Source organism: Panthera leo, chromosome C1 (assembly GCF_018350215.1).
Source record: "Panthera leo isolate Ple1 chromosome C1, P.leo_Ple1_pat1.1, whole genome shotgun sequence".
NCBI lineage: Eukaryota > Metazoa > Chordata > Mammalia > Carnivora > Felidae > Panthera > Panthera leo.
In genome coordinates, this window is record NC_056686.1 from 85,326,938 (window position 1) to 85,347,084 (window position 20,147).

The following is a 20,147-nucleotide window of genomic DNA, read 5'->3' on the forward strand; positions in this document are numbered from 1 at the left end:
AGAGCTTTCAAGATTCATTCTCTTAACAACCTTCAGTTATACAGTATGGTGTTATTTAACTATAGTCATGATGCTGCACGTTACATCCCCAGAACTTATTTATTTTATAATTGGAAGTTTGTACCTCTCAACCCCCTTCACCCATTTCACCTCTGTCCCCCATTCTGGCAACCACCATCTATTCTCTGTATCTATGAATTCTTTCCTTTTTTTCCTTTAGATTTCACATGTAAGTGAGGTCACACAGTGTTTGTCTTTATTTTCTGACTTACTTCACTTAGCACAATACCCTCAAGTTTCATTCATGTTGCAAATGGCAAGATTTCCTCTTTACGGCTAATATTGTGATATTTATCAGAATGTGTGTGTGTGTATTCACATTTTCTTTATTCATTCATTCATTTATTCATTAATGGTCACTTTGGTTTCTAAAATGACTTTGCTATTATAGATGATGTTGCAATGAACATGAGAGAATATATATCTTTTCAAAATAGTGTTTTCATTCCATGGAGACATGGAATTGTTGGATCATTTGTAATCCTATTTAAAATTCTTTGAGGAGGGGTGCCTGGGTGGCTCAGTCGGTTAAGCATCTGACTTTGGCTCAGGTCATGATCTCATAGTTTGTGAGTTCAGGCCCCGCATCGGGCTCTGTGCTGACAGGTCAGAGCCTGGTGCCTGCCTCAGATTCTGTGTCTCCCTCTCTCTCTTTGCCCCTCCCACCTCACACTCTGTCTTTCTCTCTCTCTCAAAAATAAAGATTAAAAAAAAAATTTTTTTTTATTCTTTGAGGATCTTCGATACTGTTTTCTGTAATAGCTGCACCAATTTACATTCCCACCAACAGTGCACAAGAGTTTTCTTTTCTCCACAGTCTTTCCAACGCTTGTTATTTCTTGTTTTTTTTTAAAGTTTATTTATTTATTTGGAGAGAGAGAAAGAGAGTGTGAGTGGGGGTAGGGGCAGAGAAGGAGAGAGAGAGAGAGAGAGAGAGAGAGAATATCCCAAGCAGGCTCCATGCTGTCAGCACAGAGTCTGATGTGGGGCTTGATCTCACAAACTGTGAGATCATGACCTGAGCCAAAATCAAGAGTCGGACACTTAACCGACTGAGCCACCCAGGTGCCCCCTTGTTTTTTGTTTTTTGTTTTTGTTTTTTTGATAATAGTCATTCTGACAGGTCTGACAGGTGTGAAGTGATATCTCATTGTGGTTTTGATTTGCATTTCCATGATGATTAGTAATGTTGAGCACCTTTTCCTACACCTGTTGGCTGTCTGTATGTCTTTGGGAAAATGTCTATTCACATCCTCTGCCCATTTTTAAATCTGATTTTTTTTTGCTATTGGGTTGTATGAGTTCTTCATATATTATGATAGTAACCCCTTTTCAGACATACATTTGCAAATATTTCCTCCCATTTGGTAGGTTGCCTTTTCTCATTTTGTTGAGGGTTTCCTTTGGTATGCAGAAGCTTTTTAGTTTGATGTAGTCCTACTTGTTTATTTTTGTTTTTGTTGCCTTTGCTTTTGATTTCAGAGGCAAAAATTCATTGCCAATGCTGATGTCAAGGAGCTTATTGCCTATGATTTTTTCTATGAGTTTTATGGTTTCAGGTCTTATGTACAATTCTTTAATTCATTTTGAGTTGACCTTTATGTATGGTGTAATATAGTGATCTGGTTTCATTCTTTTGCATATGGCTCCCCAGGGTTCCCAATACCCATTTATTGAAGAAACTGTCCTTTCCCCATTGTGTATCCTTGACTCCTTTGTCATAAATTAATTTACCATACATGTGTGGGTTTGTTTCTGGGCTTACTATTTTGTTTCACCAATCTATGTCTGCATTAATGTCCTTACCATACTGTTTTGATTATTTTAGTTTTGTAATATAGTTTGAAATTAGGAAGTGTGATGCTTCCAGATTTGTTCTTCTTTCTCAAGATTGATTTGGCTGTTTGGGGTCTTGTGTGGGTTCTATACAAATTTTAGGATTGTTTTTTTATTTCTGTGAAAGGTGGCATTGGGATCTTGATGGGGATTGCATTGACTCTGTAGATCACTTTGGACAGTATCAACATTTTAACAGTATTAATTCTCCCAAACCATGAACATGGAAGTTCTTTTAATTTTAAATTTCCTCCTGACACAGAGAGAACTCACTTAAAGCCTAAATCTGGACCCTGCAGATTGTTTTGTCTTTGTGAAGTAGAGCTACTGTTTTGAATAAAGTTATCTTAAGGGAGCAACAATTTTGTGGTTGGACTCTCTTTTATTCCTAAATCCATAAATCAAGAACTCCTCCTTTTTGCTTTATTATCATAGATATTGTCATCAACTTCCATTCAGTTGGATATTTGTCAACATTCTAATTTAGTTGTAAGCCTTCAGTTGTCTGTCATACTTCTTAAATAATAATTCGCAAAAGAATCATTTGGGGATCTTATTAAATGCAGTTTCTGGTTCACTAGGTCAGTGTGAGACCTGAGATTCTGCATTTCTAACCAGCTCCCAGGTGATGTGATGTTGCTGGTCCCCAACCACATTGTATAACAAGGGTCCATGGGTCATTCTTACCCTGTAAATATCAACTTGCCACATTCAATTGGGTGCTTGTAGCATTTGGTAAGTTTCATAGTTGGGATGAGCAACATCAGAAATTAGCAGTTAAACCATTGCCTTTTCTTTTCAGAAATTACCAAAAACAAGATGAAGAAAACTTGTTCAAGAAAATGGAAAAATTCTTGAGAGATCTAACAATAATGCCTGGAGTTTTTAATTATAATTGATTCCTCCTGTTTCTTTTTTGTAATTTTTTTTTAGATACATGAAATAGTTCAGGAAATATATATTAAGTTTTTTAATAATGTATTTTAAAGATTTAAGAATTTATCTTTCTAAAATACAGAAATTAAAACCTAGACTACTGTAAACTGGAATTTAAAATAGCCAGAGACAATGTCATGGTTTATTTATAAGAATAACAAGCACATTGCATAGGTTCAAGTTTGCACTATTTGACAATCACGTTTTTGCAGCAACACCCATTTCTAAACTTCTGAACTGCTCTTCAGTATTTACTATTGCACCATCTTATTCATTGGTTGACTACCAATTGTATTGAATCTATTAGCTAAGCAAAGATGAAATCCTAATGTGGGTTCCAGTATCGAGGATAAGGTATATGTAAGAATTGTGGGCAATGATGACATCAGAAATGTACCTTGAAATACTCTTGTCAATTACTAAAGCCAGGAGATTGAATGCTTTTTGTTTTATTTCTTGTGTGAAAAAGGTTAGAGGTGGATAAAGAATGTACTGTAAGCGATAATGCATCCAGTTTAGCTGTAAAGTTTGTATTTTGTCGTGATACCATTGAACCAGCTTCCGACTGTGGGGGTCTATGCCTAAATAGAATTAGCTTTGGGAATTCTCTGATTTTTTCTCTTCCAGTTACATGTCCTTGTGGGATTCAGAATCAAGAGCTTTCCCATCTACCCTCAAATTCTCTTTCTTAACATCTTCCCAGTAAGTCTTCCCTATGTACCAAACTATGAGGTGAACTTGAACACCTGTCTCCTTTCCACCTCCTGAATCGTGGGTACTGCTTTCTGGTCTGTCTACCTTTGATGTCAAGTTAGACCATTTCATCAGTCCAGTTCTTTAAACAGGGAACTACCTCTGTTTCCGTAATAGCCCTGGGGCAGTGGAGTACAGGAGGCATGCAGGGCAGACTGGTGCTCCAGTCACAGCTAGAGCAGGCCTAAGTCAGACTAGAAAATGGGCTGGGTTTCTTTAAAGAGTGGCCAAATTTGGTGGCCTTGGATGGACACTGAGGTTAGGGTACTGGACAGATATGTGTCCAGGATGGAAGAAGTGATGAAGACAGAGTCAAGATGGTGGAGAGATAGGCTTCATTTGGACTCAAGGGTGTGAGGGAGAAGAGGTCAGTTACAAACAGAAACACCCGTAATGATACAACTACCTTGCCTTTCTTTTGAGGAGTTTTAAAAGCAGATAAAAAAAATTATTTTTTATTTGAGGGACTGTGCACATGCATGAGCGAGGGAGAGGGGTAGAGGGAGGGAGAGAGAGTGGGAGAGGGAGAGGGAGAGGGAGAGGGAGAGAGAGAGAGAGAGGGAGAGAGAAAATCCTAAGCAGACTCCATGCTCAGTATGGAGCCCAATGTGGGTCTCGGTCCCATGACCCTAGAATCATGACCTGAGCCGAGATCAAGAGTCGGACACCCAACCGTCTGAACCACCCAGATGCCCCTAAAAGCAGATATTTAAGAAGACTTGTGAAGGCCATGACTTCGCTTGTAATGAAGCCTGGTTAATTATTTCTTATGTCCCAGGCCTAACTGACCCAGGGCCATGACTTGGCCAAAAACACTTGACCCGCAACACTGGCTACCTCTCTCAAAAGGCTCTGTTTAAGTCAAGACAGATCTCTTCCTGTTATTTCAAAGCACATGTTCTTTTGGCAGAGGCTCGTGCTGTCTTAGAAAATCCACTACGTTAGATTTGCTTTGAGCCGGTGTGTTAGCTTCATAGGATGTGATTTTTAAATGCTACTTAAAAATACACGTTGTACGTCTTCTGTTTGAGATGAGGCTTTTAAGGAGTAATAGACACCACAATAAAAGCCAGCGTGGTTTCTATTGTCAATAAGAGAGGAATTTGCATGGCGTGCTGCTTTTTCATAAGGAGCACTTGCGTAGAGCATCTCTTAGCAACACACAAATCAGCTTTGACACCTGATTCATCTTTAATATTCAGGTTCACATCAAGTCTTCCCAGTGATGGGACAGATTGAGTCTTTTAAACCAAGCAAGTGAAAGGTGTCACTTTGTGATTTTTCCATCTTTAGGTTGGCAGCAGCCTCAGAGTTTTCCTTTGGTAACATTTTGGAACTGGAATTTTTTTCAGTGTGGCCTCTTCGGTCCTCCAACTCCTCGGTTTCCATTTCCACTTCATGTTTTTCATCCCCAAAGACTTTGTAATGTTGGGATAAACTTTGAGATCATATCTAAACTCCTGGGGCACCTGGGTGGCTCAGTCAAGTTAAGCGACCAATTCTTGATTTTGGCTCAGGTCATGATCTCATGGTTGTAGATCAAGCCCTGTGTTGGGCTCCACACTGATTGTGTGGCCTACTTGGTACTTTCCCTCCCTCTCTCTTTGTCCCTCCCCTGCTCATGCTCTCTTTCTCTCTCTCTTTCTCTGAAAATAAATAAGTCTTAAAACATAAAAAAATCTAAATTCCTCAGAGTGGCATTCAGGGCCCGTCACAAACTGCTTGCTGCTTACTTCTGTCATATCCTCTGCTTCAGCCAAATCAAACAGCCCAGTTATCCAAACATGCTGGGTTCTTTGATAATACTATTTCTTCAAGCCCCTGTTGTGTTTCTTTGCTCTGGGAAAACTGTTTACTGGCTAAGTTCTGCTAATCTTTCTAGATACTTCTGAATTCTCAGGGATCTTCTTCCTGATTCTTTCAGATTGAGTTAAGGGCATGTCTTGGTCATAGAGCTTTAAAATTGGATTTCAGTTGTTTGCTTTTCTTGTACTTAACTGGGAACTTTTGAGGGACAGGAATTCTGTGTTTAATCTGTATATCTCTCTCCTTTCTGGATGTTTCATTTATCTGAATTTTTCTCTGTCTGTGGCAAAGCTGAATCTTCTCTCCCTGTGAAATAGTAGTTCTTTAATACTGAGCGTTTTGGCCAGAGGCTCAAGGTACTCATTTATGAATTTAACAGTTACTTTTTTTAATTGTTCATACCGTGTCAAGGACTATGCTGTTTATTACTATTGGAAGGATATGAGAGTCAACCATCAGATAAAGAGTTATACTAGATGTAGCATTAAGTGGAAAAAATCTGGAGGAATAAAAAATTAAAGCAAGGATTTCTGAAAATGCAAGGTAGCATGGAGGCTATACCATGGTTTTATGAAGGTTATCACAAAGGAAGCAAAACTTAAAAGTATTTTTTGAATATGTATTTTGGCAGTTGGTATAGAAACATTGAATGTAACTCAGTGATTATGGTAACCTCATCAATTTATGTATCTTTTTTAAAAAGTTTATTTATTTTGAGAGAGAGAGGGAAAGAGAGGAAGAGAGAGAATCCCAAGCAGTCTCCACACTCAGCACAGAGCCCAATGTGGGGGTCCATCTCATGAACTGTGAGATCATGACCTGAGTCAGAATCAAGAGTTGGGACGCTCAACTGACTGAGCCACCCAGGTGCCCCTAAGTTTATATATCTTAAGCTCAGAAAATCTGCCGTAATAGAAGGCAGATACTGCCACACTCCCTAGGAACTGGTGTGTGTAGACTTCTGGAGTTTTTATTTTATTCATATATTTAAACCTTCACCTCGTTTTTGTTTTAAAATTTAATTTGTTTAAAAACATGCTGGAAATTTCTTAAGATAATTTAATGAATTCCAATTTTAGAACAATGTTAGAAATGCTAAGTTAGTCTTATATATGGACAACATATTTTATATGTAGAGCCTCTATACTGTCTCAGAAATAGGATCTAAAGGTGTTCCTTTTTCCTTTTGCTTTATTTGGAAAAGAGCAAAAATTAAAAGAAAAAAAAAAAACACTTCTTATTTGAAAGTGGGGTAGGATATTATATGTAAAAAAAAGCCTCACAGCCATCCAGTCTTATCCTATGCTGTTAACGTTTGGGCACTTACTAAATTGACTTCTTTCTAAAGTTATTTATAAATACTGTTGTTAAAACAATCTAGTGATGTGCTGTCTGCTATCTTTTATGTTAACAACTTTAAAGGTTCCTTTCTGTACTAACTCTAGCTTTGGTCTGCTTTGATCTGTTTATTTATCACTTAATGTTTTATTTTCAAAAGCATCTGAGGCACATTGTTTTTAAAAAGTCAAACAGTGGGTTCCTGGGTGGCTCAGTCATTTAAGCTCCTAACTTCAGCTCAGGTCATGATCCCATGGTTGGTGAGTTTGAGCCCCGCATCAGGCTCTCTACTGTCAGTGCAGTGCCCGCTTCAGATCCTCTGTCTCCCTCTCTCTCTGCCCCTCTCCCACCCTCATAAATGAATAAACATTAAAAAAAAAAAAAGTCAAACAGTATAGACAAGCAATAAAAAGTGAAAGTTTCCTTTCATTCTTGGGAGTAACCAGTCAGTGTTTTCCTATATATTCTTCCAGATAACTGAAGTTTGGGTTAAATTATAACTTTTTTTTAATACAAAAAAAATGGGATCACACTTTCCACACTCTGTCACTTATATTTTCATTTACTAATGCTTTATTTCATAGCTGCTCTTCTCTATCACCACATGTAGGTCCATCCCAGGATTTCTACTGGCTGTATAATATTTCACGGAATGGATTTACTATGATTTAATAAGCCAGTTGTCCATTAGGTATCTCCAGTTTTCTTTTTGATTACAAATAATGCTGCAGTAATCATTTTCTCATCTTGTATACAGGCATGTATCTCTATAGGGTGATACTTGGACGTGTATATGCTTGGTTGGAGGTATTGCACATGTAAAATTTTGCTGCAATTTAAAAGTTTATATTTTATTCAAGACTTAAACAGTATTTAACCATAAGCAAAAGTTCTGATTTGAAAGTCAACTCTTTTAAAAAGGAAAGGTGGACTCCTTTCTTGAGGGCGCAATGAGATTACATAATTCAGGGAGGACTTTTTGTCATTGTTTTTCTTCTCATGTTTTAACCTGAATTTTATGTGGAATCTTTGAGAGAAAGTACTCCTTAGCCTTTCTGTTGCCTCAAAAAATAAATCTATGTTCTTATTGGTAGCATCTCCTTGATAATGCTGTTATTTCACTGGATGTTAATACTCATTATGATGAACCATAATTTTAGCTTACTTCTATTCTGTACAATATGACATAGAATAGAATGGGGTAGCATCCGATGGGGTAACTTATCTTAAAAGAAATGCATGAAGTTGACTCTAATAATAAAATTTAAAACCGAGAGTATCCTTTTATATACATATTTGAAGTCCTTTTCTTGTAATCTTAAAAGCAGTTATAATTGTGCCTTATTGAATAAAAGAAAACTTACAGATGAAGCATATTTTCTTTTTCTTTTTTTCTTCATGTTTATTTATTTTTGAGAAAGCGAGAGCACGTGAGTGGGGGGGAGAGGCCAGAGAGATGGAGAATCCCAAGCTGGCTCCGTGCTGACAGTGTCGGGGTCCCTCCCGACATGGGGCCTGAACCCTTCAACTGCAGGATAGTGACTTGAGCCGAAACCAATAATTGGATGCTTAACTGACTGAGCCACTCAGGCGCCCCCACATTTTCTTTTTCTTAAAGGATAAGCTAATTGAGGCTACATACCTTACTTTTATGTGGGACGAGTAGGTTTCTGAAGTTCTTTCTGAAGTTCTTCCAGGGCCTTTCATGGAGCCACACACAATTAGGTATTTAGTACTCTTTTAGGCAATATCCCTGTTTAACTCAAGTTTCTTCACATATACCTTTGAGTCCACTTCACTCCAGCTGTTTTTATAGACATATCAAATTGCTATTTGAGAAATACCTTACAGATATTAGATTCATATTTAAAAAATTTTTTTATGTTTATTCATTTTTGAAAGACAGAGAGAGACAGAGCACAAGCAGGGGTGGGGCGGAGAGAGAGGGGGACACAGAATCTGAAATAGGCTTCAGGCTCTGAGCTGTCATCACAGAGCCTGATGTGGGGCTTGAACTCAAAAACCACGAGATCATGACCTGAACCGAAGTCAGATGCTCAACTGACTCAGCCACCCAGGCGACCCTAGATTCATATTTAAAAGGCAAATGGGCTCATAGTCTTTACTGCTGTGAAATGTATTATAAACATCTGAGAACCTTAATAGTCAACTCATATATGGTTATATTATAGACATATATTGGAAGATAGGTATTTGTGTTTCATATAGAACTTTATTATTTATTCTGACTTTCAGAAAATGACTGTTTAAAAAAATTCTAAAATTTCATAATCTTTCTAGTCTGCCTTGTAAAGGCATATCTGCTAATCTTTTTATTTAGAAGATATACTTTCAAGGAGATGATAGTAATGTATTTTACAGATTATTTTGTTTTCTCTCTTTTTTACAGAAAACAAGCATCGTTATGGGTCCAAGGAGACATTTTCCGATCCAAAATGAAAAATAGACCATCCAATGAAGGGAGTATTAACAAAATTCTTTCTAGCTTGGATGATATGTCTATTGGTGGAAACTTATCTAAAACACAAAACGTGGAAAGATTTGGAGAGGTGAGTTTTCCTCTGGAAGATTTTCATGTCTCCTTAAGACTAATGTTCTGCATTTCTTTGTTTCCTAGCTGAACACATATAACATAGGAATATCTCCTTTCTGAGATGCTGAGAGTGCCAATATTTTTAGGTGTAGTTATCCACTGATAAAACAAGAATCAGAGCAAAGAAAGCAGTTATCCTTAAAAGTAAAAAAGCTGTAACTTACGGAACACAATTGTAAAGGAGGGTACTCTGGTTTGGAGAGTATTTACAAAAAGGAAATAGAAAAACAAAGTTTCTATTTGAAGATGGAAATGGATATAAAGAGGAAAAAATTAATGTGACAATTGAAAAAATAATATATACCACAAGTGGTTTTGTGAAAGGCTCAAATGCATGTTGGTTTCTAAAGTCCAGAGTTGAAAACATAATTAGGGGCAATTTTTTTTTTAATGGAAGCTCTATAATATAAGCAAACCACTTTAAACTGGTAATATCCATGGTCTCATTTAATCTTTGTAACTAACTGGTGAATTAGGCAGTATGATCTCCATTAAAAAGGGGGTTTTAAAATTTATTTGAGAGGGAGAGATAGAGAAAGAGAGAGGAGAGACAGTGGGGTGAGGGGCAGAGGGAAAGAGAGAGAGAATCCCAAGCAGACTCCATGTGGAGCCGGATGTGGGGCTCAATCCCACGATCCTGGGATCCTGACCTGAGCTGAAATCGAGTTGGACACTTAACTGACTGAGCCACCCAAGCACCCCTCTATTTTATAGTAAGGAAATTGAATGTCACCGAAGTTCTAACCTCTGTGATTCCATTCCACATCTATCTGATTCTGAATCTGTTTTTTCTGTTACACCCTGCTACCTAAAAATGGAAGTGACTTACAACAGGTAGGATCATGGGCATTCTTGGAGCTAGAAGCAACCTTGAAATCATTTGTTCCACTTCCCCTCTGGTGCGGATCAGAAACCAGGGCCCCACCAACTCTGTTCCTTGCTGAAGGTCACAGCATTAATTAATAGTAGGACTACCTTGAGACTAGGAGTCTACCTCCTGGTTTAGCTTTTTCTACCACAATATGCCTGAGGTAAGCTAAGCGCTTGGTTTGTATTGATATTTTTATGTCCCTAAAGGAACAAAAAAAGCCGTTAAAAATATTTAAGCCACAAGTGTGGATTTACATTCTATTTGGACGTTTGACCTGGACAAGGGCCTTGAACAAAAGTCTGGTTCCGGCTTGGCCCTCAGGGAACCCCAAATGGAAGGAACACATCATAACTCTCTTAGGTCAACAAGTGGCATGCCAAACAGGTTTCTTTCACCAAGAAAGATAACCGGAGTGCTTATGCTAGGGAGAGTGGGCTTTCTTCAAGGACACAGGATGGGGACTGCCAGAAGAACCAATTTTTCAGCCCCATGGTCTCTACTCCAGGACAGCCACTGATGAAGCGGCCAAGTTTACTGGTGTGAGTCATCTGTCCTGACAAAATGTAAATCTCAGCCAAGGTCATGTTGATGTTCACAGCCTTTGTTAACTTTTTCTTGTCTCTTTGTAGTAGTCTGGCCTATTCAAAGCAAACAAAAAGGATCTGAACTGACATTTTAATGTGATAATATAGCTAAGCAAGAATACTTTTCTTGCTCTGGTCAGCATTTCCTTCTTAGGGTTTGTTCAAGTAAACAGGGCTTTGAGTTATGACCTCTGAAAAGAGGCACATACAATTTATCCATCTATCTGAGAAACATATTTATCTTATGGGAATATGATGTTTCCTATGTCATAATCTGAATTAAACTAACATCTGGTAGTTAGAACATTTTGTTCTCATACTTTTTTAGATCTCTTTTAGTCGAATTTAAGAATAATTAACATTTATTTCTCACTAGAAGATGAAAAATGAAATATGATTGAAATTTAAAATGTCAATTTTATTTATTTATTTATTTATTTATTTATTTATTTATTTAAATAGAATTTATTGTCAAATTGGCTAACATACAGTGTGTAAAGTGTGCTCTTGGTTTTTGGGGTAGATTCCCATGTTTCATCGCTTACATATAACATCCAGTGCTCATCCCAACAAGTGCCCTCCTCAGTGCCCAGCACCCATTTTCCCCTCTCCCCCACCCTCCCATCCACCCTCAGTTTGTTCTCTGTGTTTATTATAGTCTCTTATGGTTTTCCTCCCTCTCGTTTGAAATTATTTTTTCCCCTTCCCTTCCCCTGTAGTCTTCTGTTAAGTTTCTCAAGATCCACATATGAGTGAAAACATATGATGTCTGTCCTTCTCTGACTTACTAAAATAAGTCAATTTTAAATATGAGCATGTATTCAGGTATTGGGCAGTTTCTCTTCCTCTTCCTTATTCCCGGAACCCCCAATTTATTACTTTAACTCTAGCCATTCAGAAGTGTTATTATTTTTGAAATTAGAGTGCAGAAATGAAAGAACTCAGAAATACCACTGAATGGTGGTGCACTTAAGATCTCAGACAGTGACATATATGACACTGCATGAGCATGGGTGAGGGAGGGGCAGAACAGAATCCGAAGCAGTTTCCAGGCTCTGAGCTGCCAGCACAGAGCCTGACGCAGGGCTTGAACCATGGACCTCGAGATCATGACCTGAGCCCAAGTCCGATGCTTAACCAGCTGAGCCACCCAGGTGCCCTGTGGGGCTGTTATTTAAACAGAAGTGCTCTGGCCTCAGAGTCTGTACTCAGCCACGCACTGTGAGGCCTTTCTCTGTATCATGCTGCCTCCCCATGACGTCCTACATGTGGCTTTAGTATATTGCATCAGTAATTTTTTTTAAATAAAAAAATTTTATTTAGTTTATTTTTTGAGAGAGAGACAGAGCGAGTGAGCAGGAGAGGGACAGAGAGAATCCTAAGAAGGCTCTGAGCTGTCAGCACAGAGCCTGACATGGGACTTGAACTCATGAACCATGAGATCCTGACCTGAGCTGAAGTCCAGAGTCAGGCACTTAACCGACTGAGCCACCAGGCACCCATACATCAGTAACTTTGAACATAACCTTAGCCAGCCTGTCCTAATACATTTCTCCTGGAACTGTGATTGTTGTTAACTTTTCCTACTCCAGGGTGATAATCCAGTATTAGCACACCAAACAGATGCTTTTGACTTCGAGATATTAATTAGGTATAAGTGCTGCTAATGTTCAGACAAGTTCACATAAATTGACAATCAGGTAAATAAGAATGTAGTGTTTTATTTAATTAATTAATTTTTAAAGATTTGATTTTTAAGCAATCTCTACACCCAAGTGTGGGGCTGGAACCCACAACCCGAAATCAAGAGTTGAACACTCCATCAACTGAGCCATCCAGGTACCCTGAGAATGTAGTGTTTTAATGACATCAAGATACTGTAATTTATAAAGTCCTTTGCTCTTTTACATCAAATCCTCATGTTCAGGGTGCATCTTAGAAAAAAATCCATGAAGTCAAAAATTAAATCTCTAAGGCCCTACTTTCAAGCACTGTTCTGTCCACTCTGATTTTTAATGTTTATTTATTTTAGAGAGAGAGAGAGAGAGAGGGCACACACAAGCAGGGAAGGGCAGAGAGATGGGGGAACAGGATCTGAAGCAGGTTCTGTGCTGACAGCAGAGAGCCCGATGTGGGGTTCAAACTCACAAATTGTGAGATGGATGTGAGCTGAAGTCATTTGCCTTTTTTTTTTTTAATAGTTTTTAAATGTTTGTTTATTTTTGAGAGAGAGAGGCAGAGTGTGAGTGGGGGAGGGGCAGAATGAGAGGGAGACCCAGGATCCCAAGCAGGCTCCAGGCTCTTAGCTGTCAGCACAGAGGCCCACACGGCGCTCGAACTCACGAATCACAAGATCATGACCTGAGCCGAAGTCAACACTTAACCGACTGAGCCACCCAGGTGCCCTGTTCTTTCCACTCTTAGGACCACTAAGGCATTCTGGTTCCAATCTGAATGCCACTGGGATCCAGCAGAGGCTATTGGACAAGACAGTGCCAGTACACAGAGCCACGGTTTGGGGAGACTGCTCTGGCTGTGGAGTGGAAGGGGTGCTGGAGTTGGTGTGTGGCCGGGCATGAGAGGCTCAGGTGATGGGGGAGGGGGGAGTCCCGGGTGGTAAAGGTCTCAACCAGTGACAGCAAGGAAGGAGAGAAGACAGATTTGGGGGCTCTGATAAATCCAAACTTTCTATTTATCAGAAGCAACTTAATTTGACGATGGCATCTTTGTCTTTCTCTAGCTTTTACATCTCACAGGTTCAACATCTGAGAGCTGAAAGAATTTTGTAGATGACCCAGCCACCTTTCCTAGCCAAATCATTTAAACCTGCTAAAAATCCATTATCATCTTTCTCTTTCAATCCTTTCACCTCTATTTGTACTCATTTATATTTCAAACTCTCCCTTTATATCATTTTTTTATATTCTTCTGTCTTTTTTTCCCTAGTGTGCTATATTTTATCTAATAGATTTTTTTTTCTCTTAATGGCACACACCGGTGGCTTACTCTGTCACCATTTTATTAATGCGTTGGTCAGTAATTACTTTATCCAATGGAAATCTATGAACACATTTTATTTTGATTCTCATCTCGTGTGTATATAGAGAACAACTGATGAAATAAAATAAATCTTTGTACTTTGCACTATTATTTGCTGTTTTGCTAGACCATCCTCTGTAAATAAGTACATCTTTTAAAATGGTCTTTCTTTAGGTATCGTAGTTGGCTCTCACTTTCCTGCCTTTATGTAGAGCAAGCTGGTATCCAAAAGAAAGAGCTGGTGCTCAGACCTACCAGAGGGCAAAGGGTAGTTTGACCAAACACCACTCTCCATGGCGAGCAAAGATATGAGGGTCTTCCCTGGATGAGGCTCCCTTCCTTTGTTCACCAGCAACCACGTGACTTTGTTTCTTTTTAGCAAATTCTAGGGAATCTAAGCAGCTCAGGCCAGAGAGGGTCTGCACTGGAACTCTGTGGGGAGAGGGGCTCGTGCCTAAGAACACAAGGGAGGCCTGGGGTAGGTTCCCTGCATTCATCAGTTGTGACTGTTGTTAGCTATTATAAGGAATGAATTTGGTAGAAAGAATGAGACCTACCAGCGCCCGTTGAGAGTCTTTGAACTGCCCCAGGTCCACAATTCTTGGAACTGATTCATGCCTCACGAGAGAGGAACTGTGTTTTCTAATATAGTTTCCCCTCACAGGTGTTTGTGTTCTAGGTGCCCTGATAAATACAGAGCTTAGTTGTATTCATGTCTGTGTGTTATATTCAGGATTCCGGAAGGCCAGAATCCTCTTTCTTACAGCTTTTTCTGGTTTCTTAATTCCATAATTTAAATGTAGTTTGAATAACATTGTTTTAATGTTTTGTTGAGAGTTTGAAGGCTGTTAATCTCTTACTGAGGGTTTTATGGCTTATATGTTCTATACCTTTGAGCTGAAGCTTCATACAATAGCCACAGAAATAAAATAAAGGGTGATGCATTGAGACAAAAAATATGTGATTTGTGTTTCAGCAGATTTATTCAGACCTATATTGCATGTCTGGATCTTTCTCCTCTCTCTCCCCAGGTCCTGGGGAGATCTCCCTCTCCTCTCCCCAGGTCCTGACTTAAGAGTTTTCTCATACCCTGGGGCTCCTGGGCAGATCAGTGAGTTAAACATCCGACTTTGGCTCAGGTCATGATCTTGCGTTTTGTGAGTTCGCACCCTGTGTGGGGCTGTGTGCTGACAGCTCAGAGCCTGGAGCCTGCTTCAGATTCTGTGTCTCCCTCTCTTTGCCCCTCCCCTGCTTACGCTCTGTCTCTCTCTCAGAAATAAATAAACATTAAGAAAACGAGTTTTCTCATACCCTAAAATCCAGTCTGTCACCTCTCACCAGACCACTGCATGAGCCACTTAACTGGGTCCCCCTCCTCCCTGTCCCACGTCTTCACCTTACCCAGTTCATTCTTCTCGTAGTAATCAACTAGGAGGAAATGTTTGCAACATATTCAAATTAGGCTTATTTTTTAAATATAAAGAGCTCTTAAAAATCAATGTGAAAATACCATATACACAAATAAAACAAAATGGGAATTGTCATGGCTGGTAAGCATAAATAATGTTCTGCTTCCCTAGAAAATGAAAGAAATACAAATTTAAATGACGAGATGCTATGTATGCCTCTCAAGTTGAGTGAGATTAAAGAATGTATGCAGTATTAGCAAGGATTTCAGAAATAAGAAGACCTTAAAGATTGCCAGTTGGAGTTTAAAGTGGAGGGCAGTTTGATAATATGTGTCAGAAGACCTTAAAATGTCTTTAGCAATTGCACTTCTGTGAATCTATCTTAAGACAATAATAGGACAGTGTTTAAAAGCCGTATGCATAGAGGAGGATATTTGTTGGAGCTGTTCATAGTGACAAAAGACAGAAAAAACCTGACTAAGGGTAAAATAAATAAAATTTGGTATATGTAGACCATGGGATTTTATGTAGCCATAAAGAATAATCATGTAGAGGTTTTTTGGTCTTTTGTTTTTTAAATGTACCCTGAAATACTTCCAACAATGTATTTTTTTAAGTGAAAAAGTAAATTAGAGAGCAGCATATATGTAACTCAACCTCTTTTTGTCAGAAAGAAGTATGGTGGGGGATGGTATGAATAACACAGGGAAAAGTCTGGAAGACTATATGCCAGAGTACTAATGTGTTTTGCTTTTGATGGTAAATATGTAGGTGGTTTTAATAATTTTTCACTTTTATCTGTATTTTGTTATTACTTATGACAAACAAGTATCATAGAGTCTTTATATGTAATATTTTCTTTTTCTTGGAAAAGTATTTAGGGTATTTTAAACCCCTTAAAAGTAGGAGCTTAAGTAGAAAATATATTGAATCTGGGTAGTTAGCTGTCTGTTGCAGTTTTTTTATTGTTTTCTACATTTGAAATGTATTATAATTAAAAAAATATTTCACTTTTAAGATACATAATAAAGTGGGGAGAAAACACATGTAACATAACTGTCATGTAAAATAGTGTTAATTTTTAAACTGTGTATCTTTTTAAATTAGTATTCATTTTTTCAAGTAATATGTGACTACACTTTTAGAAATATCAAAAAGTACTGAATTCTGATAAAAAAGATCAGTACCCTATCCCACCTTTCTGTACCCCTAGACCAACTCCCAAAAGGGGAAACCTCTAAGCAAATTACATCCACATTTTCACTACCATATTTCTGAACATAAATGTTTCCCTTCTAATGCTATATTAAACAATTTATTGATTTTGGACATTTTTCAATTGCCTCCTGGTTGTGGTAGATAGGATTTAGCTCTCCCAGCCAGATGTTAACATGCTCCCTGTGCTTTTCCTGATATGGCTATATATCATAATTTTTTTGTGAAACCCAATAATATGTACATTATTACCATGTAAGGATTGTTCACTCTTGAGCTTGGTAGTCTACTCTCTTTTCTTTGTTGACCCTCTCTTTGTTTTTCGCAGAGTTAGTTATCTACTTCTTTAGTGTTTTATATTTATCTATTTATTTTTATTAAAGTGTTATTGACACAATGTTACATGAGTTCAGGTGTGAGTTAATTGCCTTTTTATTTGCATAGTTTTCTGTGTACTTGGGAAGAGATAATGCTATCTCCCCCCCCTTCCCACTCCCGCCCTGACCCTGGCCCCCACATATTCTGCCAAGCAGTTTAGAATTTTTTCAAAATCTTAACACAGCAAATTTTTTTTTGCCAAGTTCATTCTTTTCCTGAAGACACTACTCCTTTCCACCCTCGACTGGTTGTTCTCTAGCCCCACTACACCGTTCTGACCTGAGGCCTTCTTTTCACACTCTTCAGTTAGATTCCTAATTTTCCTGGATTTCCTGTTATCTTCTTTCCTTTTCCCTGACACCTTCTGTAATAATTTGCTCAGGAAGAGTGTGTGGGAGGTAAATTTTTGTATCTTTGTTCTACCTTTACATTTGACTGATAGGTTGAATTTTGGAATTTTAGGTTGAGGATCACTTTTCCTTAGAATTTTGAAGGAATTTCAAAGTTGGGAACACAAAGATTCCCCTAGTTGGAAAGACAAACAGACTTTCTTGGCTTTCCCACAAAGGCACACATTAGACAGTGAATCTGACTGATGAGGGTGAAGATCCTGTCAGGTCCTTCAAGAAGTCTATCCCATGAAGGCTTATATATATATTTTTTATTACTAAAAAAATTTTTTTTAATCTTTATTTTTCAGAGAGAGAGACACACAGAGTGCATGTGGGGGAGGGGCAGAGAGAGAGGGAGACAGGATCCAAAACAGGCTCCAGGCTTTAAGCTGTCAGCACAAAGCCCGACGCAGGGCTGGAACTCACGAATCACGAGATCATGACCTGAGCAAAAGTCAGATGCTTAACTGACTGAGCCACACAGGTGCCCTGAAGGCTTATATACTTCTTGACCCCACTTCGTATTCTAGAGACTTTGGCTATGTGCTGGTCCTTCCATCAGGTACAAGTAACCGGTAACAACACCCATGTTGATTGTGTTGTGTACCATCCAGCGAGCAAGCCTAGCCTTCAGGCCTGCCTTATTTCCCTTCCTGCAGCCTTCCTTGGGTGGTAATGGATTCTTCCCCACTGGGGTTGTATGGACAGAGATGAACAATTACGGATTCTGGAGACTTTTATCTATGGGCAACTTATGACTTAAAGAGAATCCTCTGACTTTAAGGTTCCAGGATCCTGTGACTGGTGAACTATTGTTCTTTGCCAGGATGACAAAGTGTGAATTGGCTGGCTTCACCTGTACTGCTTTTTTAAGACCCAGTTAAGGGATCACCCCCTCTAGAAAGCTTTTATCTTCATTTCTTCTTTCCCACTGGCTGTGTGCTTTGTAGGTCTATTTTTCTTTCTTACACTCAGAGCTATAGTAGTAAGGTGTGGTCTTTTTACCCAGGACATGCCTACTCACCCCAGAGGTATTCATGCAACCCACCTTAGGTGACAGGGAGAAAAGAAGTATTTTGATCCCAGAATGGCTATCAGAAATGATTAGGATTTGACTGAGGGAAGTATATTTTTGTATACCCTTCATCAAATAAGAGTTCTAGCTCTAAAGAGGTGGGGGGGACTTTTATGGCTGCAAGGAATCTTACCAAATTCATATGAATTATTCAGGGGAGGAAATGGGCAAAATAAAATCTCTACTGGTGCAATGTTAGTGTGCTGTGGCATATATTTTAGAAAGAATATTGTATCTGGGGTTAAGAAATCTGATTTTAAAATCATAGCTGTCATGAAGAGCTTAGGGGAGCTTGGGCAATATTCTTAACTTCTATGAGCACCTCCTTAAAAAAATTTTTTTTAATATGAAATTTATTGTCAAATTGGTTTCCATATAACACTCAGTGCTCATCCCAACACGTGTCCTCCTCAATACCCATCACCCACCCTCCCCTCCCTCCCCCCCCCCCCCATCAGCCCTCAGTTTGTTCTCAGTTTTTAAGAGTCTCTATGCTTTGGCTCCCTCCCTCTCTAATCTCTTTTTTTTTTTTTTCCTTCCCCACCCCATGGTCTTCTGGTAAGTTTCTCAGGATCCACATAAGAGTGAAAACATATGGTATCTGTCTTTCTCTGTATGACCTATTTCACTTAGTATAACACTCTCCAGTTCTATCCACGTTGCTACAAAAGGCCATATTTCATTCTTTCTCATTGCCACGTAGTATTCCATGTGTATATAAACCACAATTTCTTTATCCATTCATCAGTTGATGGACATTAGGCTCTTTCCATAATTTGGCTATTGTTGAGAGTGCTGCTATAAACATTGGGGTACAAGTGCCCCTATGCATCAGTACTCTTGTATCCCTTGGGTAAATTCCTAGCACTGCTATTGCTGGGTCATAGGGTAGATCTATTTTTAATTTTTTGAGGAACCTCCACACTGTTTTCCAGAGCGGCTGCACCAGTTTGCATTCCCACCAGCAGTGCAAGAGGGTTCCCGTTTCTTCACATCCTCGCCAGCATCTATAGTCTCCTGATTTGTTCATTTTGGCCACTCTGACTGGCGTGAGGTGGTATCTGAGTGTGGTTTTGATTTGTATTTCCCTGATGAGGAGCGACGTTGAGCATCTTTTCATGTGCCTGTTGGTCATCTAGATGTCTTCTTTAGAGAAGTGTCTATTCATGTTTTCTGCCCATTTCTTCATGGATTATTTGTTTTTTGAGTATGGAGTTTGGTGAGCTCTTTATAGATTCTGGATACTAGCCCTTTGTCTAATATGACATTTGCAAATATCTTTTCCCATTCCGTTGATTGCCTTTTAGTTTTATTGATTGTTTCCTTTGCAGTGCAGAAGCTTTTTATCTTCATGAGGTCCCAATAGTTCATTTTTGCTTTTAATTCCCTTGCCTTTGGGGATGTGTCGAGTAAGAGATTGCTAAGGCTGAGGTCAGAGAGGTCTTTTCCTGCTTTCTCCTCTAGGGTTTTGATGGTTTCCTGTCTCACATTCAGGTCCTTTATCCATTTTGAGTTTATTTTTGTGAATGGTGGTCTAGTTTCATCCTTCTGCATATTGCTTTCCAGGTCTCCCAGCACCATTTGTTAAAGAGACTGTCTTTTTTCCACTGGATATTTTTTCCTGCTTTGTCAAAGATTAGTTGGCCATACTTATGTGGGTCCAATTCTGGAGTCTATTCTATTCCATTGGTCTATGTGTCTGTTTTTGTGTCAGTGCCATGCTGTGTTGATGATTACAGCTTTGTAGTAGAGGCTAAAGTCTGGGATTGTGATGCCTCCTGCTTTGGTCTTCTTCTTCAATATTACTTTGGCTCTTTGGGGTCTTTTGTGGTTCCATACAA

The 20,147-nt window shown here is 38.8% G+C and overlaps 1 protein-coding gene across 7 annotated transcripts in view; it reads left to right on the forward strand.

The window, feature by feature from the left end:
- CDC14A (cell division cycle 14A) overlaps window positions 1-20,147 on the forward strand; it is a 184,970-nt gene that overhangs the window by 133,371 nt on the left and 31,452 nt on the right. For all 7 annotated transcript variants that reach the window (XM_042953050.1, XM_042953047.1, XM_042953049.1 and 4 more), the window contains one exon: window positions 9,140-9,299. In XM_042953050.1, coding sequence (XP_042808984.1) covers window positions 9,140-9,299 — 160 coding nt within the window. The remainder of the gene's footprint in view (window positions 1-9,139; window positions 9,300-20,147) is intronic.